Source organism: Pholcus phalangioides, unplaced genomic scaffold (assembly GCF_987345545.1).
Source record: "Pholcus phalangioides strain wild (caught in Gottingen) unplaced genomic scaffold, Ppha-v1.0 ptg000029l_1, whole genome shotgun sequence".
NCBI lineage: Eukaryota > Metazoa > Arthropoda > Arachnida > Araneae > Pholcidae > Pholcus > Pholcus phalangioides.
In genome coordinates, this window is record NW_028301619.1 from 9361180 (window position 1) to 9389089 (window position 27910).

The 27910-nt window shown below is 35.5% G+C and overlaps 1 protein-coding gene across 1 annotated transcript in view; it reads left to right on the forward strand.

Annotated features, from left to right (window-relative positions):
• Window positions 1–3337: 3337 nt before the first annotated feature.
• The window catches only part of LOC149067661 (glycerol-3-phosphate dehydrogenase [NAD(+)], cytoplasmic-like), a 51588-nt gene continuing 27015 nt past the window's right edge, over window positions 3338–27910 (forward strand). The window contains exons 1-5 of the mRNA XM_089252546.1: window positions 3338–3558; window positions 7184–7361; window positions 10751–10891; window positions 15151–15292; window positions 21769–21881. Of these exons, the coding sequence (XP_089108672.1) occupies window positions 3524–3558; window positions 7184–7361; window positions 10751–10891; window positions 15151–15292; window positions 21769–21881 (609 nt within the window). The 5' untranslated portion in view covers window positions 3338–3523. The remainder of the gene's footprint in view (window positions 3559–7183; window positions 7362–10750; window positions 10892–15150; window positions 15293–21768; window positions 21882–27910) is intronic.

A 27910-nucleotide genomic window follows, 5' to 3' on the forward strand; every position in this document is an offset into this window, starting at 1 on the left:
GAACCATTTTATGGTGGGTAATCGAATATGGGAAAAAATGTGTCAAGTCTAAAAAAACCTGAATTTGTGGAGTTTCTGAGAGACCTACATGCAAACTGAGCACATATTTGGAAAGAACAGAAAGTATCCTATAAGGAGGTGACACAAATTTCATTAAAATATCCGGATTCAATGGTGAGCTATATAGGCGCTGAAAGATTGGCGAAGTTCAAAATCGAATTGTCACCAAAAATTTTAATCACCGATTCCGCAAACACCATTATAGCTACAATCGGTAAGATTTACCAATACCTTGTCCATTGTACCAGCTTTCGAAAAAACTTACAATAAACAATATCGGTGCAATGGTTCAGAAAAAATTTAGCCTTTTGTTCACAATACAGCATCGCAATCAGCGTTTGTTAGATTAGATATTCGACAAAAATTCGGAATTAGCGGATACAGATTTTGATGACAATTACCTCTATCTAGGATACCTGTATTAAGTGGCGAGCTTCAAGCGCTGACAGATTGGTGAATTGAAAAATCGAATTTTCGCCAAAGCATAGTGAAATTGCTTCGAAGAACGCTGATTTCAGTGATATATTGCAGACAAAAGACTAAATATTTTTTTTAATAAATCACCGATGTGGTTTATTGTAGTCTGTTTCGGAAGCTGGTGTAATGGGCAAGTTTTTCGTAAATATTTGACTGATTTTAGCTATAAAGGTATTTGCGGAATTCGTGATTAAAAGTTTTAGCGTTTAGCGACAATTCGATTTTGAACTTCGCCAATCTTTTAGCTCTTGCATCTCACTATTGAATCCAGATATTTCAGTGAAATCGGTGTCACTCAAGGGCGTAGCGGGGGGGGGGGGACTTGGGGGTCTGGTTCCCCCCTCCCCCGAAATGTGAGAAAATGACCCAAAAAAGGGAAAAAGATGGCCAAATCCATTGTTCTGTCACTTTGGCCCCCCCCCGAAATGAAAGTGGTCCCCCCCCCCGAACGAAATTTCTGGCTACGCCCTGGTGTCACTTTATAGGACGTTTTCTGCTTTTTCCAAATATGTGCTTAGTTTCCGTGTAGATTTCTCAGTAACTTCACAAATTTTGGTTTTTAGATTTGACGCATTTTCTTTTTACCATAATCGATTATCCATCATGACTTGAAAAGGGTTTGAGATAAAATATGGTAGGTAGGGTTCATAGGCGGAGATAGACTTGGAAGTCTGGGGGGGGGGGCACGATGATGATGTGAATTCATATATGCATACATACATTAGATCAGTCGACATCACCTTTGACGCTGGGGGGGGGGCCCGTATCTTCGCCCATGGTAGGGTTTTTCATGATGTTCCACTTGGGATTGTCTATCACCCCTTTTCGTTTGGCAGAACATGTCACATTCACCGCGTACAGATAAATACTATAGTGCATTTCATTAATTATTGGGCGGGGAGGGCAAAATAGCTTGAGCTCCAGATTTCGATGCCGGGGATACAGCCTGAACCGTTAGTGTATCGATATTCCAACTGCAATCTTATCCATGTTATTCTTTTTGTATCCTAGCTAGGGCAAGGAAGGATCTGTGTCCACAACTCCGGGCCGCCTCAACGCTCCGACTCAACTGAGAATGGACAAGGGCCTCGGAGTGCAAAAGGGGATGCTGATGACCTTGGAGTGCAAAAGGGGATGCTGATGACCTTGGAGTGCAAAAGGGGATGCTGATGACCTTGGAGTGCAAAAGGGGCTGCTGATGACCTTGCATAGTAATCAACATCAATCGTATCAGACTTGTGGGGAGCCCCGGTGCAGTCATTGAATCCTGCCCGAGGCCCATGATGCTGTTAAGATGGTCCTGCTGTAATTAGGGAAGAGCATAATGAGTAGGGTGCTCCGAACGCCAGACGGGGAGGGGCGAATTATATTTTTGTTCATTCGAAAATACGGTAAGGGTACTAAAATCAGGACCTCAACTGGGTAAAAATTTTACTTGGTCACCACTGCCAACTCAATTCAGGGCCATCGAAACTTAAGGAGGTTAGAAGAACACAAGGTATAACTTCGAGAACGAACTTATAGATCACGTGACTTTATCCGTCCGACCTCGGACATGGCCAACTCGATTGTTTCGTCACGTAGCACATTCCATCTAGGGGCAGGTATACATTATTGACTAGAACATGTAACGTAAGACCCCCCCCCCACCCCATGGAGCGTTCTTGTGTACACAAACTTCCTTTGTGTTTCTTTTCTTTACATTATGTTCGTTGAAAAAACCAATTCCCGGTGGTCCAGTTTGAACAGCTCAGAAAGGATTAGTTCACAACACCATAAGAATTACTGAACAGCAATTGCGAATGCTTACATTACACGATCCGCTTGCTAATGTATACGTGCCTTAACATGGTGGGGAAAATCATAGGGAAATATTCCTTAAGTCGGACGGATAAGATCACGTTATCTATAACTTCGACGGCCTTGCGATGAATCGGCCGTAAGCAAGCAGGCTCATCGCAACTCTAGTAATTTTCATGGAGGAAAGAATAACCTATTTTTTCTTTCCTCCATGTATTCTTTGTATTTTCCTCCATGTCTTCTTTTGTATTCTTCCTCCATGAGTAATTTTGAACGAATTAAACTGGTGTAAACTGGTCCAGCGGCCAAGGCCGTCTTAACGGCATTACAGGTCCCCAAGCAAAGCGATTTTTCTGTTCTTCCCCCCCCCATCTGGCTAGAAATACCCCTCTGCTAACCAATTTACATACTTCACTGTCGAAAATTTCACAAGATCTCATTTTCATGAGGTCGTTCCTGCACTTGTGGCCTTCGGGACCGTGAGTTAAGACGGCTCTGTCTAGGACATTAGACCTCCCTGCCCTTCCCTAGTCGTGATCCCGACCAAAATGGATGTCTGTCTCTGGCAAAGCTACATTAAGAGCATGGCCCCGACAAGGGTGGGGATGACAGGGCTCCAGCTCTGGGGCCCGGGACAATTCTATTCATTTTTTGTTCTTTCACGCAATAAATTCACTATGAAGAAGCCCGTGAAAGTCTGGTCTGGCGGGGGGGCTGCAAAACATCCCAGCCCAGGGTCCCAGCTCCAGGATGTAAGGGGGCATGATTTTGAGTTATTTTCAACTAGCTTAGTTCGCTGGTGATAGAGTGCATTTTTGTTTCTAGCTTAGCCACGGTTCGAAATCGGTTCTAAACTGTGGGTCCGCGAAAGATGACCGTGAAGAATTAGTCACAAGAAATGACGTAAGTTCAAGTCTCAAGGTTAAGAATTCATCATCATCATCGACGAAACAGATCTCCTTGACAACGACCGAGGAAACTCTCAAGTGGGAATTGTGCTGCCACCTGCTGGCGACGTCACGAGTCAAGGATCTATGGCGGGATCTTCTTATCTGGGTTGATAGCAGTTGTGTGTTAACGTAAAGAATCTTTGCTATCACTAGTTTTCTTAGATCGTCGAGCAACCACTTCGTATTTTCTTCAATTCCTAGTCAGTCTAATTTTATCCTTCAAATCATCATCAAACATGAAAAAAGTTACCATCATGGGTTCTGGCAATTGGTTAGTATGAAAGTCGGAAATTCTTTTTTTTATTTATTAAATAAAATATCCTTGTTCACAAAAAAATGCCCAAGATCTAAAAATAATACCAAGTTCAAATACTGTTTCTAGTGCCATAAAATAGATAAATTGAAGGATCTGATAGCCTAATTCTCATAGTGTCAACTTGAATCACTTAAAGAGAACATAAATTTTTTAAAGTACTATAATTTATTTTTTTTATTCAAATGCCTATCAGGACATCTATCTCTGTAGATTCTAAGTCTATTCTTAATCTCCTTTTGAAAAAATTCACGTCAATTAAGTTATGTTTATTTGTTTATTTTATAAAAAAAAAATACTTGATATTTCATAAATTCTCTTGTTTTTGTGGTCATGAAGCAACTGATGGTTTTTTGGAAAAAACTAATCATTTCTAGATTATTCATGAATTAAAAATATATCCCTATTCTACTGAATTAGACTGGAGATAGTTAGAATATATAATTAAATGTACAACATGGCATATTTCAATAATTTATTTAGTGTCTGAATATGTCCCAATGAAATTATTTTCTAATTTGCTTTAAATACGTTAGAACCTTCCTTATCAAAAAGCTTTTTTGGTTAGTTGTAACAGGGCCAAATGAGGAGCCTTTGTAATAAAGAATTGTAGACGTTTGTTTTATTTATTTCTACAATTTAGCATGAATTGAAAAAATTAGCTTACAAATTCTTTGCACCATTTCTTTGGTGAATAACACCGTGTACACCTCAGCCTGCACATATCTTTGAATGTGAAAAAATCATTTCTGTTGTCATAGGTGCAAAGTTATTGAAAATATTGGGGGGGGGGGGGAGCAAAATAATTGGCAGGGCTCAAACCTAATATTTCTATATATTACTGTGGAGATGGTGGCAAATGTTGAGGGGCCAGGACCAAATAACTGCAATTTTTGCCACCTCCACAACTTTAAAATTTGATAATTTTATAACTGTGTTCTTTGTTCTCCCAGCTAAAATTACCGCCCCTTAAATTTTGCTTCCCAGGGCAGTTGCCCCCCATCCCCCCTTGCATTCCGGCCCTGCGGGGACTGGGGCCAATGGGTCAGATCCCCAAAGCAAAATGTTTTGGATTATTCTGCAATGAACCATCGACTGACTGGAAATGTTCTGCAGTAAAATTCCCAGCCGCTGTGGTAGTTGAGTGGTCATAGTGATAGACTCGGGTTTGAACCCCACCTTCACCACAGTGGTTGGTCGGCTGAAGTTGGTTTCCTGTGGTTCCCAACTTCGAGGCACAAATGCGAGCTGATCTCCCCATTAAAAAGTTTCGCCACAGAGAACAACAGGCCTACGATAAATTATTCAATCATACACTTCACTCATAGTTAGAAAATTGGTGGCAGATGGCAGCACTACACATAACAAGTATTACACAGAAACAAACTTCACGTCAGGTTTCACTACACGTACACTCACATTCCCACATGTACCAATTCGTTGGAGGTTCCACAGAGGAATATGGATGAGGTGGAAGTGTGGTTACTAAAATTCCCATAACAGTGTTTCCTAGATTTTCCTTAAAGTTCTTCCAGATTGTTCTGCAGTAGCACTGATTGTTCTGTGATTGACATACGTCGCATATTTCAGCATATTCTGATTTGGGGGATCTCTCTCAATGAAAAAATAATTCCAGAATTTATGAAAGAAGAAATACTGCAGCATGTCTTCCTTCTTTCATAACGTGTAATTACATTACATGTACATTATACATGTAATTTTGGAATTTATGAAAGAAATAATTCTAAAATAAATGAAAAATATTTCTATAATTTATTTAAGAAATAATTCCAGAATTGATGAATATTAAGAATTATTGAAAGAAATAATTTTAGAATTTCCAAATAAGGGAAAAAAAACTCCTTATAAATCAATGAAAAATATTTTTGTAATTTCTGATAGAAATTATTTCACAATCAATAATTGCCTAATTACTGAAAGAAATGATTTTTCAAGATATGTATAATGCAGTGAGAAGGAAAATAATTTCAGAATTACCAAATAAATAATTACAATATTTTAAGTGATTTCAGAGTGAAATTAATCTCAGAATTAATTTAATTAGTAATTAATCAAAAACTTTTCAGGATTAGTGAAAAAAATATTTCATAACTAATCAAAATTGAAAAATAATGGTAATAATTTCAGAATAAATGAATGTCTTCAATTTTTTTCTCCCTGTTTAACTCGGGGCCACATTGACCCCTTCTATGGCACAAAATAACATAAGTTGGTGGCCCATGGGCCTCGTGGGAAGTATCAATATTTTTCTCGCCGTGTATGAAAGTTGAAGACCCCTGCTTATAATATTTTATTTTTTCTCAATTATCTTCCCATGCACATAATGGTTCACTTATTGTTTTTTTTAAATCTTGGGCTTGGTTAGAAAACTATCACAAATTGTCTTAAACTATTCAGTTTGAACAACGTGTACGGGTCAGCCATTCACAACCATGCCAAGCATGTGAAATCAGAGGAGTTTTGTAAACAACCCCAGAGAGAGAGATAGATACAAAACTTTTTGGTTCTAGCGTGAATACGGAGTGTATAAGCCAACCGTAAAGAATTGTTGATGTAGTGAAACCAACTACATCTTTGACAAATTATGTCAAATGAAACAAAAGTGAAGGCTTAAATCTGGAGTTGAAATTAGTGATGTCCCACTCATCTTGTAATAATTCAAGGATGTTGAAGAAATCTTTAAAGTAATTTTCAGACAGTGACATTGCAGAAAAGGGAAATCTTGCATTCCTTGATTGTGTTCCAATTTTCCACATTAGTGTCACACTATATATATTTATTATATATAACTGGAGAATATTCTCCAGTTATTTATATTAGTAGTCCTTCCAGAGAATATTCTCCTAAAGATTATTCTCTAAAACTTCACATCTCTAGCCTGAGCAGGTTTTTTTGTACGTTAAATATATTTGGCATAGAACTTTTTTTTATCACTTTCTATTTATATTTCTCTCTCTGACATGTCCCAACTCTATAATTTTTTCATCAATAGATTTTTTAGATTTGCTGGAACACGTTTTTATTTCTTTGTCCTTCTCCTATCCCATTTTTCAAATTTTATGACATTAACTTTGTCTTTTAAAACAAAAATATATTATTTTCAATAACATGCGTTTTTTAGGATCAGTATATTTTCATATTTCCTCTTTTTTTGTCATTTTAAATATTTTTTATCAATAGTTAGCAGACAAATGAAAATTTTACTCAGCTTTTTTTTTTTATGACAGTTGGAAAACATAGGTAGCAACTCTTGTTTTAAAACTTGAACCAATCAAATTTTGTGTTTTAAAGGTCAAAAAGAATGCAGTCAAAGAATGGCCCATATATAATCTCAAAACAAAAAAATCTGATTAGAGTAATTTTTAATTTTTTTTGCATTTTTAATTATGAGAAATTTCATTTTAGATATTTTATTAAACATTTTCAATATTATGGTCCTTGTGTTACAAAAAATAAAATATAGGCTATATTCTCTTACTTCAGAAGCTTTCTTGAAAACTGAAATTTTTTGTCATTAACATTGGCCATTTTGTGATATTTCTATTTTGCATGTGCGTTGCAGGGGTACCGCAATTGCAAGAATCGTGGGTCAAAATGTTTGCCTGTTTGATGAGTTTGATAACACTGTTAGGATGTATGTATATGAAGAAATGATTGATGGACGAAAGCTGAGTGAAATTATCAATGAAGACCATGTAAATGTTAAATACTTGCCTGGATTTCAAATACCTCATAATGTGGTATGTAGAGTATAGTAATTCTTTGTTTCACTTTTGTATATGTCCTGTCACATTCATAACTGTTTATCGAAATTTTTTAATCCTTTATCTAAAAAATAGTGGTACGCAGTTTGCTGATTGGCTGTGCTGCTGTCAGGAACGTTATCTGACAGATTGAAAAAAGTGTGCTTGTCTCATTCTCAGTTGAAAACCATATTTGTTTGTTTTTTCAACATTATGATTTAATTTTATTAAATAATTACATAATACCACAGTCAATCAATAGTTCAAAAATTTGCAAAATCTGTGTTAAAAGTAAGCGTGCATTAAAGTCTCCCAAGAGTAGGCAGACCCACAGACACAAAAATGTTTACAAACTATTATTTCTACACCTGCCACATTTAATTCCAATTCAGAAAATAGGATAGAGATGGCAGCACTTTGAACATTTAGCATGCACACCTTGGACAATCATGCATTGGTAGAGATACGGGGGGGGTGTGTGCTATGGAGGTGCATTGCCTCCTTCCCCAGCATCAAAGATGGGGCCGGCTGATCTAATTAATGGATACAGGTATATATGAACTGACATCAAATATAAACAGATTACCAATATTTCACCTTATTTCCCTGATTTAGCAGAGTGGCCTTTTGCTAGTTTAAAGAAAACAGCCTTTTACCCTTAAACTGTGCAAATAGTTGCAAGAGATGTAACTCTATGTATGCGAGTGAAAATTACCTTTTTTTTTCTTTTTGGTATCAGAAATCTTCAATAAGCATTTGAAATAGCCTATTAAGCTCATTATCAATGAGCTATTGGAGCAGCTTATAAAGATTAGAAAATGCGGATCTGGTGATAATCAGTTTTAATCACTGCACCATGGAAAACATTGTACATCATGCAAGAAATTTTCTGTCACCTAGCAAAGTACAGAGTTTACACTATAACTAAAATGTTCATTATCTTGAAGCAATATAAGTTTCCTGTGTAGTATGTTTTAATATGTTTGTCCTTAGTATGTTTTCTATAAATTGAAGTTTTATAGTTAATTTTTTCGATAACTTGAAATAATAGTGATTACCAAAATAACTAATAATAACTGAGATAATTACCAAATAACTGAGTGTTTTTTATATGAGAGGAGAAGGTTTTGCTTACTTATACCAGCAGTTATCATCCCCATTTTCAATTAATTGCATTGATTTATATTAATTTGTTAACAATTAAAATTGCTACACTTTTTTTTCACTTTTATGTAAAGCAGTTGATGCCAATGATTTTTGAAACATTGTTCCTTTGGTCGGTTGTTTTCCGAACCAGTTGTTTTCAAAATACTACTGCTAAGCTCTACATGCACCTCATAAACATTCATCTGAGAAAATTCTAATGAATCAGTGCATGCTAGGAACTGTTTGTCAGTTAATATGTCTGTAGCTGCTATGCAGCCATGTTGACATCATGATACACTTACATCACAAAGATCCAAGTTTGAACTCCACTAGAGCCACAGTGGTTGTTTGGTGTAGTGTTTTTTCTGTAGTTTTCAAACTTTGAGGTATGAATACGAACCATTCTTCCATTTGAGATAAGTTCTCCATATATATAAAGAACACGCAGACCTTCTACACAATACTTACATGAACAAAAAATTTCAGGCATTTGCCTCTTTCATTTCAAATGTGGAAGATGGCAGCACTTCTTGAACATGAAACATGCATAACTTTGATATCATAAATATTTTAGAATAATTCCTAACATATCACATTCCGACATGCACCAATTCATTGGAAATTCCCCCAAAGAAATTTTTACGAGATACATGTACAGTGTAGTAGTGGTACAGTAAAATATGTTTGTCCTTAGTATGTTTTCTATAAATTGAAGTTTTATAGTTAATTTTTTCGATAACTTGAAATAATAGTGATTACCAAAATAACTAATAATAACTGAGATAATTACCAAATAACTGAGTGTTTTTTATATGAGAGGAGAAGGTTTTGCTTACTTATACCAGCAGTTATCATCCCCATTTTCAATTAATTGCATTGATTTATATTAATTTGTTAACAATTAAAATTGCTACACTTTTTTTTCACTTTTATGTAAAGCAGTTGATGCCAATGATTTTTGAAACATTGTTCCTTTGGTCGGTTGTTTTCCGAACCAGTTGTTTTCAAAATACTACTGCTAAGCTCTACATGCACCTCATAAACATTCATCTGAGAAAATTCTAATGAATCAGTGCATGCTAGGAACTGTTTGTCAGTTAATATGTCTGTAGCTGCTATGCAGCCATGTTGACATCATGATACACTTACATCACAAAGATCCAAGTTTGAACTCCACTAGAGCCACAGTGGTTGTTTGGTGTAGTGTTTTTTCTGTAGTTTTCAAACTTTGAGGTATGAATACGAACCATTCTTCCATTTGAGAAAAGTTCTCCATATATATAAAGAACACGCAGACCTTCTACACAATACTTACATGAACAAAAAATTTCAGGCATTTGCCTCTTTCATTTCAAATGTGGAAGATGGCAGCACTTCTTGAACATGAAACATGCATAACTTTGATATCATAAATATTTTAGAATAATTCCTAACATATCACATTCCGACATGCACCAATTCATTGGAAATTCCCCCAAAGAAATTTTTACGAGATACATGTACAGTGTAGTAGTGGTACAGTAAAACTTTGATAAGTCTTCACTCACAAAGTACCGAGGCATTGTGGTGGCTTAAGCGGAGTGATGACTTTAGCAAGTCACTTTTATAGTACATTTATAATAAGTACATTTATATTATAATATGTATAATGGTAAAAATCATACAAATTATAAATAATAAAATATCTATTCAGAACTTTGAGTTTTATGCTTAAAAAACAGGTACACTTGAGATTTGTTCCAGTAATTTTCTAATTTAGATTTAACAAAGCAACTATTGGAACAACTAACTTTCTTCTCTAACACAGTTAGTGCTTTAAATTCTTCAACCATAGTTCTTCATACAGTTACAAGGTAATCTCAAACAATCTCTAGCTCTTCAAGAACTGTTTTTTTGAATGGCAAACAAATTTTCTTAGTGTCACGTTCATCTCTTGAGCTGTTTCATTTCTCTTCCGAAAGTTTGGTACATAATGCTTTCATGGTATCTTGTAAATATATGTCAGTGTAGTCACTGATTTCTGAAATACTTAAGTTTTAAACATAAAAGCCATTTAATAAATTGAGATTAGAATCTGAATTAGTCTTACTGTTTTTTTTTTTTTTTTTGTTAGTATCAAATTCTAACTTTTGTGAGTAGTTAACTGCATTAAAAATCATAAACTGGTTCTGGTATTTTGACAAAATTAATATGTTCGGTTGCACTATATTCAATAAATGTTTATTCATGTTTTTTTTAAGGTTGCTGTTCCAGATGCATTCAAAGCTGCTGAAGATGCTGATGTTCTTATCTGGGTTCTCCCTCACAAATTTGTACGTGGAGCATGTGCACCACTGGTTGGGAAGGTCAAGCCTACTGCTGTTGCTTTATCATTAATAAAAGTAATTAGAATTTTCTTGTTTTCATTTTATATAATTCTTTTTTGTTCTCAAATTTGAAATATTTCACCTGTGATCAAACAGTTTATATCTTTAATGTCTGTTGCATAGGAACATGTACATTTCTATTTGTTATATGAAGATAATAGGAATGAATCATAATGACAAAATTGTACAGCATATTGTTTCAGTCTGTCATATCTAGAATTATTAGTAGAGAGATGAATATTCGGTTGCAATTCCATATTTTGCCCTTTTGCCTAATATTTGGTTTGGCTGAATATATTACTTACATATTCAGCTGAATATCTATAAATCTAATTACATCAAACTAATTTTAAAAAAATTATATGTATTGGAGTGTTTCTCATAAATTAAAAATTTACTGGTTTTGTTTTATTGTATAATGTATATCCCCCCCCCCTACCCCATGAAAGAGGTTATGTCAGGGTGAATAATTTCTAGAATAAGGAAAACATGAAACTAAAAATAGAACATCGTACTCAGAGATCATGCTGATGTGATATAGTGCGTCAAATACCCAGAATTTCGGATAAGGGCACATAAAAATTTGGTTTATTTTTTAATTCAAAGAAGAGAAAACCTCCCCAACTTTTTCCCACCATGATCACGCAACCTTGAAAAGTAGTTTTACTACTTAGAAATACAAATGAAGCATTTTACTGCATTGTATTGATATAAGTGGCTAGAGTTGTTGAAGAATAAGATGACAAGATATCTAGTTTCATCCGTAAATGAGGGGCCTTATTCCAAATTTTTAAATTTCTCGGAGCTTTTTTCTCCCTGTGGGTTACATACTGGAAATTAGTGTACTTTTGCAGCTATCTACCAGCATTCAAAGACAGTGTCTATGCAGCGTAAATTTGCTTCGTTCCTACGAGATTACGAATGCACATTTTAAAAAAATTGCAAAGGCTTGGAACACCCGTTCAAATTTTAAAAAATTTTCCAAGATTTTGGTGGGAAAGACTAAATGCAAATACAAGGCCACAACAGACAAAATGCCCAATGAGGTGGCTGAGAAAAAGTTTCCCATGACAAATATGGATGTCATATATTTCTAAAATACAGCAACCCAATTAAAATGCAATTATAGAAACTAAACTTTATACATACATGATAAAATATTATACAATACCAACCATAAAAAATATTTATGGTTGTCTTATTCCAAGTATGGATAGCTTCTCGATTTACTCCAACATGTTTATCTTTTTTTTTTTTTTTTTAATGCATCAGTTGTTAGAATTTACTACCACCAGGGGTAAGCTATTCCATTTGTTAACAATTCCTATTTGAAAAAAATTCCGGGTGACACTACAACCTAGAGTTGCCCCTTACCAATCGATACTAGTGCCCCTTTGTAAAAGCAGTCAATTGACAGCATATTAATAATTCATGGTCTATCCTATCCATCCCATTGAAAATTTTGAACACTTTGATCATATCTTTGACACCTGCATTCTCCCAATATAAAAATCTGAAAAAAATGTAGTCGCTCTTCGTAACTCATGCCCCATATGCTAACAAGGACACACATAGCTCTTTTCTGCACCACTTCAACCAAGTCTATGTCACACTGTAGGTATGGTCAAGGCCGTCATTTCAACTTTTCGGGGGGGGGGCAAAGAATATGTCCTCAATCTATGTATACATTTGTATATATATGATTTTTAGTGTATTTTCTAAAGATGGGGGGGCAACGGACCCCTGACCCCCTCCCTCCCCCAATGATGGGCCTGAATATAGTCTCCAGTGGCCCGTTGGCAAATAAACTTTACCGTGAATATCCACAGTTTTGTCATCTAGCTGCTATGCAGTCATCACAATTTCGCATCGCAGTAATCAGGGGGTGTGTACCAGAATCTGCCTTTGGAGTGCACAAGGATTTCTCTTCCACAGAAAATTTAAGTCATTAACACTAAAAAAGAATTTTAAGTTAACATAGTTTTAGAATGGTTTTTTTTTCAATATTTTAATCTTCTACAAAAGTATTAAAATATTTTTAATTTTTTTATCCTCTTGCCCCCCCCCCCCCCCACCTCTCAGAATTTGCTTTTGGCAAATATCTGGATTTGGAATCTGCAATTGTGCAGTGGTAATCAGCTAAATATGATTTTCTAAGGTTTTTCAACTTTGAGTTTGATAAATATAACTGTTATACCATGATGACCACATAGACCTACAACACAAATATGTATACATTAAATTTCAAACCCACACAATAGCAATTTTAAGGGTAGATGGCACCATCTACTAAACACAAAACACTCCAAACGCTAGACACACACAAGCACACTGTTAAGTTTCAGCATCTGACATATCTGACTTTTCTTCAAATCATGGAAACACATAACTGATCTGGTCTATTGCACCAGTTAAGCCAGGTGTACATCCACAAAACTGTGTAACACAAAAAGCAGTTTTGAGGTTTGGTTAGCAAAGCGTGAGCGATTTTAATGGTCAGTTTTGCATATCCAAACCCTAAAACCACTTTTTGCACTGCTGAGTTCTATGTAGTTCTATGGGTGTGAACCCAGCTTAAAAATGACATAGATACAAATCTAACATAGCTCCTATATTTGGGTGTGAAAATATGTGGCAGTTTTTTTAAATGGTAGTAGAGATCAAAAGTTGTGGACCATCAGGGAGAGAAAAGAATAATTTCGCAATGATTTATATGAATAGCGAATCAGAAGATAAGTGTCAAAATCATTTGCTTTAATTTTGATCAAAAGATATTATTAAAAGAGCTAAGGCTTTTTTTTCAAAATGAAAAATCAATCTGAAGAGAATTTATAGATTGAATTTTTAGTAAATAAGTAAATGTGTGCTTCTAACTTTTAATTACAATGAATCATGCTTATAACACTTTTCAAAAAACCATCAAAATATTATACAACCTCTGACAATAAAGTTTGGTGAATAGTCCTGTAACATTAAGGTAGATGAAATGTTAACGAAAGTTACCTTACTGTCCTTCAAAATAGTCACCTCCCATTACTATGCACCGCTGAGATCTCCTATACATGTCCTGGAAACTTTGCAAGAAGTCTTCTTTTGGGATGGAGTTCAAAAGCCTCGTCACGTTTCGTTGGATGTCAGGAATATCGTCAAATCTCTTTCCTTTCAAAGTGAGTTTGAGTCGTGGGAATAGGAAGAAGTCTGGAGGATTGAGATCTGGCGAGTATGGTGGATGTTCCATTTGCACCACCCCCCTTTTTTGCCAGGAACTGTTTGACAATATTGGCTGTGTGAGGGCGAGCATTGTCGTGAACAAGAAACCATGAACCTTGTTGTACGTACTGAGGTCGTACCCTGTGTAGACGTTTCATGAAACGGGTCAAAATTTCAATGTACCTTGCAGCATTCATCGACGTTCCCTCAGGTAGAAATTCCTTGTGGATCATGCTTTGACTATCAAAAAAGATGATTAGCATTGTTTTGATGCGTGATTTTTCTGCTCTGACCTTTTTCCGACGAGGTGATGCAGGAGAACGCCATTCCATGCTTTGCCGTTTCGTTTCAGGGTCGTACCTGAGACACCAGGACTCATCCTCAGTGACCTTTTGTTCGTTCATTTTCCTGTTCTCAGTTAAGAACCAACGCACTAAACAAGCACTTTGTAAAACAAGTCTTTCACGGAACACAAACGACGTTCAACTGAACAACGGTGGCGGCAGATGGTCAACACCTGCCGCTACGCATGTGCAGCACTTTGCTTCGCCAGTGTTGCCAAATCGGCCGTTCTGACTTCATTCACAGAACTTTATTGTCAGAGGTTGTATATTTTTCAGTAAATATATAAATGTGTTCAACTTAATTATATTTCTTTTAGATTTATTATATGTGTTAAATTCTCAGTGTTAATAGGTTTCTTTGCAAGCTTTCTGTACTAGTAAACAATGAAAGTAAAAGAATCTAGTTAGCCTATGAACTGGAAAAGTAACCTTTTTTTCAATGAACCTTTGAATTGAATATGTTTTTAGAAATAAATTATTTATTTAATTCACATTTACACCAGTGAATGATGGGAGGGGGGTTATTACCATACTTTCATATTTTTCTAAAGATACCCTCTTTCACTGATAAAGGACCCAGGTAAATTAAGGTACAGCGGCATCTTTGCTTATTTATATATCAACCCATTGATGCTTTACATTTTGTTTAAAATTTCCGAACGACTTTAGAATTTATATAAAGGAAAGTTTTCTTTTCATAGTTATCTAATTATTTTCCAGGGATTTGATATACTGCCAGAAGGTGGTATCACATTAATTTCTAAAGTCTTGCAATCATCTCTGAACATTGATGTGAGTGTAATGATGGGTGCCAATTTAGCTAATGAAGTAGCATCTGAGAAGTTTTGTGAATCTACTTTGGGTATGAATGATTTAGTTTATTTGTTATCGTAATTTTTTTGAAAATTTTGTATTCTCAAAGTCTGTGTGCACTTAGTCTTGGTAAATGGGGATATAAGATTCAAAGATAAAATAGTTAAAATGCTAATACAAATTAATGCATAACAGGTAAATTGCCCAACAATGTCACTGAAAAATAAATATACAGGGTGGTCTAAAAGTCCTTATGATTCACAGGGCTCTCGCTCATCCTACTTTTTGGTTAAATGTCCCTACTTTCTCGGTTTTGTTCTACTTCCTAGTTTTTTCTTACTGTTTCACCAAATCCTATCAACAAAATTTGTGTAACTGGTTTTAATTGAACAGAAACTCATTGATATGTTGCCAGATATTACAAATGTAGTAGATTGTAATTAATGAATTTGCTAAAGCTCAAATTGTATTGTTTTTAAGGTTATTTGTGGGGGGTGTATGTGAACAATTTGGTTTATTAATTTTTCTTTTGCTTAGTTTGAGGGTTCAACAAGTAGAGTAGTCATTAAAAACTGTGTGGATAGAAAAAATAATTTTTTATTTACTACTTCATGGTCTTGGACAGTAACTAACATTCCTCATTCAAAATTATGGTGCACATTTTGTGTGTAGGTGAAACAGTTTGCATAATAAAGCAATTTAATCAGTGCCATCTTAATGCATGAGCCCACCTGGGCACGGCCTGGGGACCTCAGAAAAATCAGAAGAATTTTTTGTTAAAATTTTATCTGCATTTGCAAAATTTTGAGTGGACAATTTAGCTTCCTAGTGGTCAGCAGCTGAGAACTGATACAATAGGTATGTGATATCCTCAAAATGAGAAACATTATAGGTACCCACTTCAGAGGCCTAGAAAATATTCCAGCAGTTCTACTGAACTGTATAGGCCAAATGACCTCATTTTGCTTAGCTAGACAGGACACTTTTAGTTGGATTAAGAATCGTAAGTGCCCAGAGTCTGTGACAAAGGCTGTTTTATCAAAATCTTAGTCTGACGGGAACTTTCCAATAGCTTGATGCCTAATCAGATGTAAATGAAAAGTTGAGTTCCCATTTTTTGGAGAATTTGATTGATGCTTGGCAAGAGTGCTGCAATTTTGTTGACTTTTTTGTAGTTAAACTACAAACCTCCAACTTCTTCAGAAAACAAGGGGAACTCCAATCGGTAGAAGCTAGTTCTATTATGTCATCTTTCAACATTTAATCAACCTGCTTCTCTACCAATTGCTTTTTCCACTGTAAGAGTAAAAACAGTTTGCCCTCAGTAACAATCATGTGCTTCATAACGCGTATCCTACCCATAGACGGAGATAGACTTGGAAGTCTGGGGGGGCATGATGATGATGTCAATTCATATATACATTAGATCAGTCGACTCCACCTTTGACGCTGAGGAGCAATGCCTCCCCCCCCCCCCTCCCGTATCTCCGCCCATGATTCTACCAGGCTTGTCCCTAAACAAATTTTGAAATTTATATAATTCCTAACAGTCATCTCTTTTTTTTTTAACCAAGATTCCGAATTTTGCACTAATTGGTAAAATTTTCCACATCACCTTTGTGACCTCCTTTTGGCTCATGATGTGTGAGATCAACATAGATTTTGGCTCTGCTTAATTCAGGGCTGAACAAATCCCAGGTACCAGGTCGTATTGGCACCTAAAATTTTCTTTATGTGGTCACTAAATTGCAGGGTGAGAGCAGCACAAAATGTTTATAATTTATAGCATTAATCTGCCGACATGAAAGAATGTCACTATGTACTGAAAAAGTCAAAAGAAACATTATTTTGTACCTTTCTCTCTGGGTAAACATGTTTTGGCGCCTCGATTTTTTTTTAGATTTTTTCAGCCCTGGCTTTATTCTAAGATTAATTAGACCTAAAAAAAACTGAATTAATTTCAGACTTTTTTCTCCTCACCCAAATAACAAATAATTTTATTCTACTTGTTTAAATATTAATATATTTATTTATTCATATAGGTAGGAGCCCCAGAATTAGTACAGTACATAGTTTTTTGGCAGTTCAGTCATAACCTTGGATACACGTGTGCTCAACTGGTTTATTTCAAATTAAAGGTGTCCCAAAATTTCAGTCCACTATTTTTCTTGTGGCAACGATGCATAACAAGCTTGTCAGTTGAAAAGCATCCAGTGTAAACTAATATCCTCCCCATCTGAACTGCTTAACCAAGTTCTGGAACTCCCTATTAGGTTTTGTACTGCTCCTGGTCCAGTGGCTCTAAATTCTGTTAACCTCTGCTTCAGTTTTAATCTTTTCGAGCTCGTACATAATTTCATCCTTCTAGTCTCTCTCCTTCTGATACTGATAATGTTCAATTGCTTCTTACATATTCCTTTGTTATAGTCCCCATTTGCTAGTGTTGTATTTTTCAGACGTATGACTGAGAGCTCATTCAGACCCAGCTTCTTTCTTTGTATCTTCACAAGTCTTCCTTGATTTCTTTTACTAAATATGCCATATTTGGCATTCAATGTCCACTGCGGGGCCATCATTTCAACTTTTTCCGGGGGAGGGGGCAAAGAACACGTACTCAATGTGTATATATATATACGTCATTTTTAGTGTATTTTAAAAAGCTGGGGGCCCCCCGGCCTGCTTCACTGCTCTTTCAAATCTCCGAGTCTGGGTGACTCACCTGAACAATAAAATGATTGTGATATCTGGATAACAACAGCTAACTCCAACAAAAATAATATGGAATTCTTCTCTTCATGTCAGAGTGACACACGCATCTAATTTCTGTGAGCCAGGATGGTTCTCTCACCACCAAATGTACTGGATGACTTTTCTTCAAATCGTGGAAACGCATAACTGATCCGGTCTATTGCACCAGTTAAGCCAAGTGTACATCCACAAAACTGTGCAACACAAAAAGCAGTTTTGAGGTTTGGTTAGCAAAGCGTGGGCGATTTTAATGGTCAGTTTTGCATATCCAAACCCTAAAACCACTTTTTGCACTGCTGAGTTCTATGTAGTTCTATGGGTGTGGACCCAGCTTAAAATGTCTGTAGTTCCTTTTGCTGATTGAAGACTTTGGGATAGAGTAAAGTAGTTATGCAGATTTTAAAGGTATAATATAACTTTATTCTTTTCCAAGATAAGCCATCATACACCAGCTCAAGTCAACTCTCCTTAATTCAAGATCCAAAAGCAGAAAATGCTAAAATCTGTGACACATGGTGCAAAACAATCTTGAATAATTTAAAGAAAAGTGTAGAAAACACACTATTACGGAAATTTTTACTGCAGAACATTTCCAGTCAGCTGAGGGCTCATTGGAGAACAATGCAAAACATTCGGCATTGGGGATTCCAGACAACTTATTAAATTCCAAAATGTGATGTTTCTTTTTAAAAATTTTTCCCTTCTTTCCATCTCTCGATCTTTACAGTAATTTTATTCACAGTTTTCCAAAAAAAATATTGAGCTTGAAAACAAAAGATGTCATAAACTTATTGTAGGGATTTGTTACAATCCACCCAATAGGGATCCAAACTATATTGCCAAATTTCATGATGAAATTTCCTACATGTGTAAGTGTAAGAAGGTTGTCATTTTAGGGGATTTCAATTACCCAGGTATAGATTGGGAGAATCTTTCAGCTAGAGATCAATATGAAAGAGACTTTCTTAAGTTGGTGATCGATATGTTTTTGTATCAGCATGTATCAGAAGCCACTAGGGGTACTGTTATTTTGGATTTAGTTCTCACTAGTTTTGAGGATCTTGTTGAACATGTTGCTTGTACATCTCGCCCCCCCCCCCCCCATCATTCATGGATAGTGTGCATAACCTTCATCTTGAAAAGAAAAAAAACACATTCAGAGAGTATAAAAGTGGACAAGGTGACCTGTCATTGTTTACTGATAAAAGAAAGACATTGAAGAAAGCGATAAGAGATAGTAAAAAAAGAAGTTGAATCTAGGTTGGCAGATAACATTGGCTGTGACCCAGAATCATTTTTTAGATACATCTATAATGTATGAAAGGGGACTGTTGGCCCCCTCTCGATAAGAGGGTTTAGGGTAGAGAGCGATGTAGTGCTTTCAATGACTTTTTTGCATTGGTTTTTAATAGAGAAAATTATATTCAATGTATGGATGTTGCATGAGGTGATAAAATCCTCAACAATATTCAAGTGGAAGACATGGAGGTCCTAAATCTTCTAAAATATGTATGTGTAAACAAAGCACCAGGATCAAAAGATATCTATCCCAGGGTCCTCAAGGTAAGTGCTAATGAATTGTTGGGGGCCAGTTGCACAGATTTACAGGAGTAGTGTTGGCTGAGGGTATTGTTCAAAGTAATTGGAAGCTTGCTAATGTTGTTCCGATATTTAAAAAGGGTAGTAGAGAGGCTGTGTCCAATTATTGTCCAATGAGTTTGACAAGCTCCCTCTCAAAAATTTTGGAAATTATTATCAAAAGGCAATTGGTGAAGTGAATATACGAGAATAATGTATTGTCAGATAATCAGCATGGGTTCAGGAAGAGGAAGTCATGTGTAACTAACCTCCGTTGCTTTTATGATCACGTGACTAGGGCTTTCTGTAAGGGCAAAAATGTAGATGTTCTTTACCTAAATTTCCAGAAGGCATTTGATCGGGCCAAACACGATAAACTCTTGAAGCGTTTACACGAGATTGGGATTGGGGACAACATCCTGAATTGGACAGAATCATGGTTGAGAGATAGGTACCAACAGGTTATGGTGAACAGAGAATTCACTGATTAGGCAGGCGTCACTAGTGGCTTTCCTCAAGGAAGTGTCCTGGGTTCCATACTTTTCAGTTTTTATCTATAAACTCGATCAGGGTGTTAATGGGATTGCTAGAAAATTTGCAGATGATGTGAATCTAATGGGGATAGTCAAGAATCGAAGCGACAGTGAGTTGCTCCAGATCAACTTAAACAGGATTGGAGCATGGGCAAATGAATGGAGCATGATGTGTTAAGTGCATAGTCACTCATTTTGGTTTGAACAACCCACGTTTCTCTTACAAGTTGAATGGTGTCACTATTCCGGATTCCACTAGGATCACCAATTTGGGAATTCTCATTGACGAGCAGCTTAGATTTTTCTGAGCATTGTTCAGCTGTGGTCAAAAAATTGAATAGAATGTTTAGTTTCATTTTCAGAAAGGTCTCTTCACGTTCTTCTAAAGTCATTCTTCCGATTTTTTGAGGCTTAGTTCGACCTGGACTGGAGGACTTTCAGAGCATAGGCGTACACAGAATTTTCTCTATGAGGGGGTTTCAGTTCTTTTTTCTTCTCAAGGTGGGGGTTTTTACATTTTTTCCTGCAAAATAACACTAATCTCGGCTTGGGGGGATAGAACCCCAAACCCTCCACCCCTCCCCCCTTTGCATACGCCAATACTACAGGTGGCACACAGAGTTAAACAGAGAGACTTCATTTTTTGAACATGTTTACATTGGATGCATGCAGGTGTCGGGGAGATGTGATCAAAGTGTTAAAAATTTTCAACAGCATGGATAGGATGGACCATGAATTATTAATACATCGTCAAGCGACTGTTTTTACAAGGGGACACCAGTATCGATTGGTAGGAACCCGGGTTCGAGCCCCACCATCACTACAGTGGTGGTCGGCTGAAGTTGGTTTTCTGTGGCTCCCAACTTCAAGGCGCAAATGCGAGCCGATCTCCCCGTTAAGAAGTCTCGCCAGAGAGAGCAACAGTCCTACAAACAGTACAAATATTCAGTCATTACACTTCACTCCACTTCTGAGATACTGGTGGCAGCACTAAAAATCATACAAAACACTAGATACGCACTCAGACTCTTATGTATACATACTTACACTTCCGGCACAACTCACTAAGTAGTAAATTGCCCATGGCAATAGACTTGAGTTATAGACATGAGACCCAAAAAAAAGTATCGATTGGTAAGGGACAATTCTATGTTACAGTATCACAGGGAATTTTTCTCTAATAGGGTTGTTAATAAATGGAATAGCTTACCCCCGGAGGTAGTAAATTGTAACACAATTGACATGTTTAAAAAGAAATACAATAAACATTTTGGGGTAAATCAAGAAGCTATCTATACTTGGAATAAGACAACCATAAGTATTCTTTATGGGCATTGTATAATATTTTATCATGTATATATATTGTTTGTAATTGCATTTTTAATTGGATTGATGTATCTTTGAAATATATGACATCCATATTTGTTATGAGCATGTTTTTCTCAGCCACCTCGTTAAGCATTTTGCCTGTTGTGGCATTGTATTTGTATCAATGTGTGTCTCTCAGCTAAACTGCTTGTTAAGAAGAAAAATTATGAAGAAAGATGATTTTCTTTGATGTCCTAAATTGACTTTTATTCTTATCAACATTGCATAATTTTGTATTTCTTAAGTATGATGTTACTTAGTTGATGTGTATATATTTTTTAAATCTCTTCCTTCACAGGGTGCAGAGATGCAACCACAGGCCAAATGCTAAAGAAGCTTATGCAAACAGATTATTTTAGGATTTCTGTGATAGATGATGTAGAAACCATAGAAGTGTGTGGCGCATTAAAGGTTCCATGTTTTAATTCTCTTTTTGTTGCTTATTGTAATTGTTTTCTACCCTTAACAGCAGGGTTGGGTTTTTGACATGACCAGCATCAGAAACCTAAATAATGTTTTCAGATAATATTTTGAACACAATAAGTATATAACATAATGAGAAACTTACTTTTTTTTGCACATTGTTTTTTTTAACATCAATTTGTTACAATAATTAAAGAAAAAATTAATTATAATTGGCAACTTTTTGAATTTTTCAACTTACTCAGTCAAGAACAGATATATAATTTTATATTCAATTTTATCCAAACTACTGATTACCTGTGTTCAATTTACTAAGTGAAATAGAGCTTTTTATTCAAGATATGTGAGAGGAGATCACAGATCAGCATTATTTTATTTTTACCTCAGAAGCTAACTCAGTATTAAAACAGTCAAAAACTTATTGTCAATGTTGTCAAATAGTTTTTTAACCTGATATGTTAAATAGCTAAGCACTTACTTATATGTAGATTAAAGTGTTTTATATTTTGAATTATAATTACTGAGAAATATCTATTTTGATATTTTAAATTTTCTGATCTGCCAAAAATTTTATTCCGTATAAAAATTCTCGAGCAAGATCTGTTAATACACTAATTAAACTCATTCATTCTCAACTAAAAATCTTAGCTCAGGTTGTATAAATCCAGTTTGTAAGAGTATTTTTATCAAAGCAGAGCTCGGTGGACTTGATAACCAAAGCATTGTTTTGCACGTTTAAATACAGCTTTAATTGGAAAACCATTGCATTATAAATACTAATAAATATACCATATCATAGTTGAACTTAGTCATTTTTACTTTTGCACTAAATATACCATAACACCAAGTGGCACAGTGGTAAGATGATTGTTCTCCACTATGAAGATTACTGTCAAGGTCCACGGATTTGAATCTATGCAAACAAGAAACAGGTTCAAGAAACAAGTTCTTTATCCACCGAGCGTGGGCCAACCACAGTGGCCTTCATTTCCCACCCAACTGGTTGGAAATTGCCGTATGGCAGTATATGACTGGAGTTGGTGGCGGTAGAATAGTAAATATGCAACAAATGATTGTTACATTCCTGGTTTTTTCCCAATAAATAAATCATTAGCGAACGTCAATAAAGAATAACTTTTTTACACTTAAATCATGTATTAACAATGTTAATTTTAAAGTTTACAGCTAAGCCATTTTAAAATTAAACAACACAATCCAACAATTTTTCCTTTAGAGTTTTAGTGTTAAAAATATCACGGTTATTAGAATGTTCTCACCCAATCAGTCTGACAGGACATCTTTCAGGGCATCATTATCACAGAAACCACCGCTTCATTATTCAGTCGAATAGTCCAAGCGCTTTAGCATCTCCCAGAGATGCAAGTCCCACAGGAGCAGTGTTGAGAGAGAGTCCTGAAACCTGAAAAACCAGACACACTCCCACGTTACTATTCCTGTGGAAAATGAGAGAGTCTAGAGAAGATGTAGTTAGGTCTCAGTGTTCCTCAGCTAGATCCCATTACTGATGAGATACTGGCTTTTACATGGAAGCCATTACCTTCCAGTTGACTTGCCCTCAGACAGAGAGATGGCCACCAAGAAGATAACTACAATGACTCAACAGATCTGGAGGTGCTGAAGCACGCTGCTGGATTATCAACGCACGACTCCAAAAGAACACTGGATGAAGTGGAATGAAATATGACTGTACACAGCACACTGCTGGTATATAAAGGGAAATTCCCCATTTCACACTTTGCAGGAACCAATCAGCTTCATGACCCGATGGCACTGGAATTTGCATAATATTTTTTAACAGACAAAATTTAATTTTCATATGAAATAAAATAATATTGTACTATTATGACATTCAGAATCTAGCAACAATAAAAATGTAAACATTGAAGATTGATTTGCCGTGATCACGGACCAATCCCAGAAGGCTTAACAAAATGAATACATGTATATAAAAATGACTAGACGAGGACCCTTCCATGGGAGGCCTATGGTTACGTTACAGATATCATAGTCAAACCTGATCGTTCTTACTTTTGCACTAACAATAAGTTACAGGAGTTTCTTATGCATCATATAAGCACTGTCAAATTAAAGGGTTTTTACAACTACAATTTAATATTTTGATTTGCTAGATATATTCTAATGTTATGCACACAATAAGGTTATTGTTTTAAATATCAGTGATTATCTAGATAATTTGATTACAGAAATCAATATTGCATAAAAGAACTTTTTAAACACCTATCTGAAAAAGAAAAAAAACTTACAGCAGATGTTTATATCTATACACATATATAAACAGTTAAAGAAATTTTGGAAGGTGAAAAATCATCTTGAATTAAACTAATATCAAATAGACCCATAATTTTTTCTTTAGTGTTTATGCTATACTTTATTCAAATTGTACATTTTATAAGAAAAAAAACATGTTTTGTCCAAAATAATTCTGTGAAAAGAAGAAAATTATTCTACAATCATATTAAGTATTTGTATAACAGAGTCACTTTAAACATTGCATGCAATTAATGTTTGTATTGTCAATGGAGATTTTTATATTGAAAAGCAATATTTCATGTTTTTGACAGGTTTTTGATGTGACAGTTTAAACTGCAAAAAACTGTCATGCGTCAAAAACCTACCAACCCTGCTTAGCAGCCCAGAGGTTTTTTTTCCGTACTTCATTGGTACAGTTCATACTTTGTAGTGCCCCCTCACACAATAAGGAAGAGGACCCTATATGCTTATGCTGACGCTGTCGTTTTTTGAATAGATTATAAGTTCTGCTGAGAAGCCAAATTCACAGGGGCCTTTCTGCAATTTTAATAGGCCGTTATAATGATAAAGTAAGTATCTCTTTTTTTCCCTGATGCATTCCAATGTCGAGTCCACCTCAACATAGGACCACAAAAGGTTAATTACCAAATGAAAATTTTGGTCTTCAATCAGAAAAGGTTTCAAATAATATGAGAGAAAAATTTAATTAAATTAGAAGCATGGGTTATATACCTCAAGTTATTTAGTTGTGTAAGTATGGTGTTCATTGGTAAGGTAGTAGAGAAGCTGTGTCCAATTATCGTCCAGTGAGTTTGACGAGCTCCCTCTCAAAAATTTTGGAAATTATCATCAAAAGGCAGTTTGTGAAGTGGATACATGAGAATAATGTATTGTCAGATAATCAGCATAGGTTCAGGAAGGGGAAGTCATGTGTAACTAACCTCCTTTGCTTCTATGATCACGTGACTAAGGCTTTAGGTAAGAGCAAAAATGTAGATGTTGTTTACATTGATTTCCAGAAGGAATTCGATCGGGTCCAACATGATAAACTCTTGAAGCGTTTACACGAGATTGGAATTGGGGGCAACTTGCTGAATTGGATAGAATCGTGGTTTAGAGATAGGTTGCAACGAGTTATGGTGAACGGGGAATTTTCTGGTTGGACAGGCATCACAAGTGGCGTTCCTCGGCCCCATAATTTTTTCACATTTTATCGATAAACTCGATCGGGGTATCGATGGGATTACTAGCAAATTCACTGATGATGTGAAGCTAATGGGGGTAATCTGGAATCAAAGCGATAGGGAGTTGCTCCAGACCAACTTAAACAGGATTGCAGCATGGGCAAATGAGTGGAGCATGACGTTTAGCGTTGATAAGTGCATGGTCGCTCATTTTGATTCGAACAACCCACAGTTCTTTTACAAGTTGAATGGTGTCACTATCCCGGATGCAACTAGGGTCACCGATTTGGTAATTCTCATTGACGAGCGGCTTAGGTTTTCTGAAGATTGTTCAGCGGTGGTCAAAAAAGTTAATAGAATGCTTGGTCTCATTGTCAAAAAGGTCTCTTTGCGTTCTTCTAAAGTCATTCTTCCACTTTTTGGAGGCTTAGTTTGTCCTGGACTGGAGTATGCTGTAAGGTTTTGGAAACCATACCTGCAGAGGGGTGCAGAGAAGAGCTATGCGTGTCCTTATTGGCACACAGGGCTTGAGTTATGAAGAGACACCTCATTTTTTGAATATGTTTACATTGGATGAACGCAGGTATTGAGATATGATCGAAGTGTACAAAATTTTCAATGGGATGCATAGGATGGACCATGAACTTTTAGTACACCGCCAATCGACTGCTTTTACAAGGGGACACCAGTATCGATTGGTGAGGGACAATGCAAGGTTATGGTGTCGCAGGGAATTTTTCTCTAGTAGGGTTGTCAATAAATGGAATAGCTTACCCCCGGAGGTAGTAAATTGTAACACAATTGACACGTTTAAAAAGAAATACAATAGACATGTTGGGGTAAATCGAGAAGCTGTCCATACTTAGATTAAGACAATCATAAGTATTTTTTATGGGCATTGTATAATATTTTATCACGTGTATATATTGTTTATAATTTGTATTAATTGCATTTTTAATTGGTTTGCTATATTTATTAATATGTGACATCCATATTTTTACGGGCATCTTTTTCTCAGCCACCTCGTTGGGTATTTTGCCTGTTGTGGTGGTTTATTTGTATATATTTGTATTTTCAAACTATTATTTTCCACTGTGATTTTTGAATTTTCAATTATATTTTATTATTATTGTATTTTTTGGTTAATGTCTCACTTATCTTCTTATATTACATTGGATATATGCAAACATATTTGTGTGTGTGTAATCTCAATCTTCCTTTTTCATTCAAGTTTATTTTATCCTCAGCTCATTTGAACTTTCAGAATTTAAATTCATAATAGCTGTTCTAAGCAGGGTTGGTAAAAAAACCAGTTTTTTTGGTTTAAACCAGGTTTTTTTGGTTGAAACCGGTTTTTTGGTTTAAATAGTATTAACATTAAAAACAATGAAATTTCTGAAAAATCATTCAAACTTCTAATAATTAACTAAAATAAAATGTTTATTTATGTAATTAACACTATTCCCATACTAATTAATCAATAAATATTTCTTACATTTTAACAAAACCAACTTTTGCAATTTAATTATTTTTTGCTTAACTCAGTACTGTGTGTTTGAAAATTCTTTTAATGTTATTATTAATCATATAATATATAAAGGTTTTTCTCCAGTTACTTTCAGTATGCTTAATTAGGAAGCTATTTTACAAAAACTATAATAAAAATTAGGTGAATATAATGTATTTAATGAAGCATAAATAATGCAGATTAATTAACGATGATTTACTATATACAGGGTGATTATAAGTAAGGTTCTGATTTTAAAAAAACACTGTAAAAAAGAATGATTGTCAGAATGACTTGAAAATTGACATGAATATTCCTGAAAAAAATGGAATTTTATTTGGTAAAGGGGAAAAAATACTTAAAAATGTAAAATGAATGACATCATCCAACACTTGAGAATTTTGCTTGCAGAATGGAAATAATAGCCAGTCATGGCAAAATGATAACTTAATTATAGCATTACACGATTTCATAATTCATGGAAACATCACAAAAAACGAAGTAATTGAACAAATAACTACAACTTACTCAAGAAATGTTAAATATGTTGTCCACCGTGTTCTGGCTATGAGGTTGAAAGCACAAAAATTCTTGTTCAACAACAGATCAGAGTATGCCATGGTCATGATGTGGATGCGCTTGCAATTCACCTTTATTAAACCAAACGTGCCCCCATGTAAATATTCCTGAGGAACTTGTAACGTATAGGAGATGTGCTGAAGATTGCAATTCACCAATGGCACCACAACATTTTGAGGTACCCCACCCCCCACCCCCAGGAGTTGCAAGGGTTACGATGCATCCTGTTATTGTCAAAATGGGTGTTCAGCAGCTGCTTTGCTGGTATTGCAATGTGCATCCTGATATAAGTTGTTCTATCCATACACTGATGCTGTGGAAGTGCTGAAATGATGTGGTTGCACAAAATAGATTATACTGCTCCCCAAGTACAGCATCATCTACTTACACATTTTTCACTACTTGCACTTTTTTCCCTTTTGCAGAAGAAACTTCCATTGCTTCAGGAGTATCCA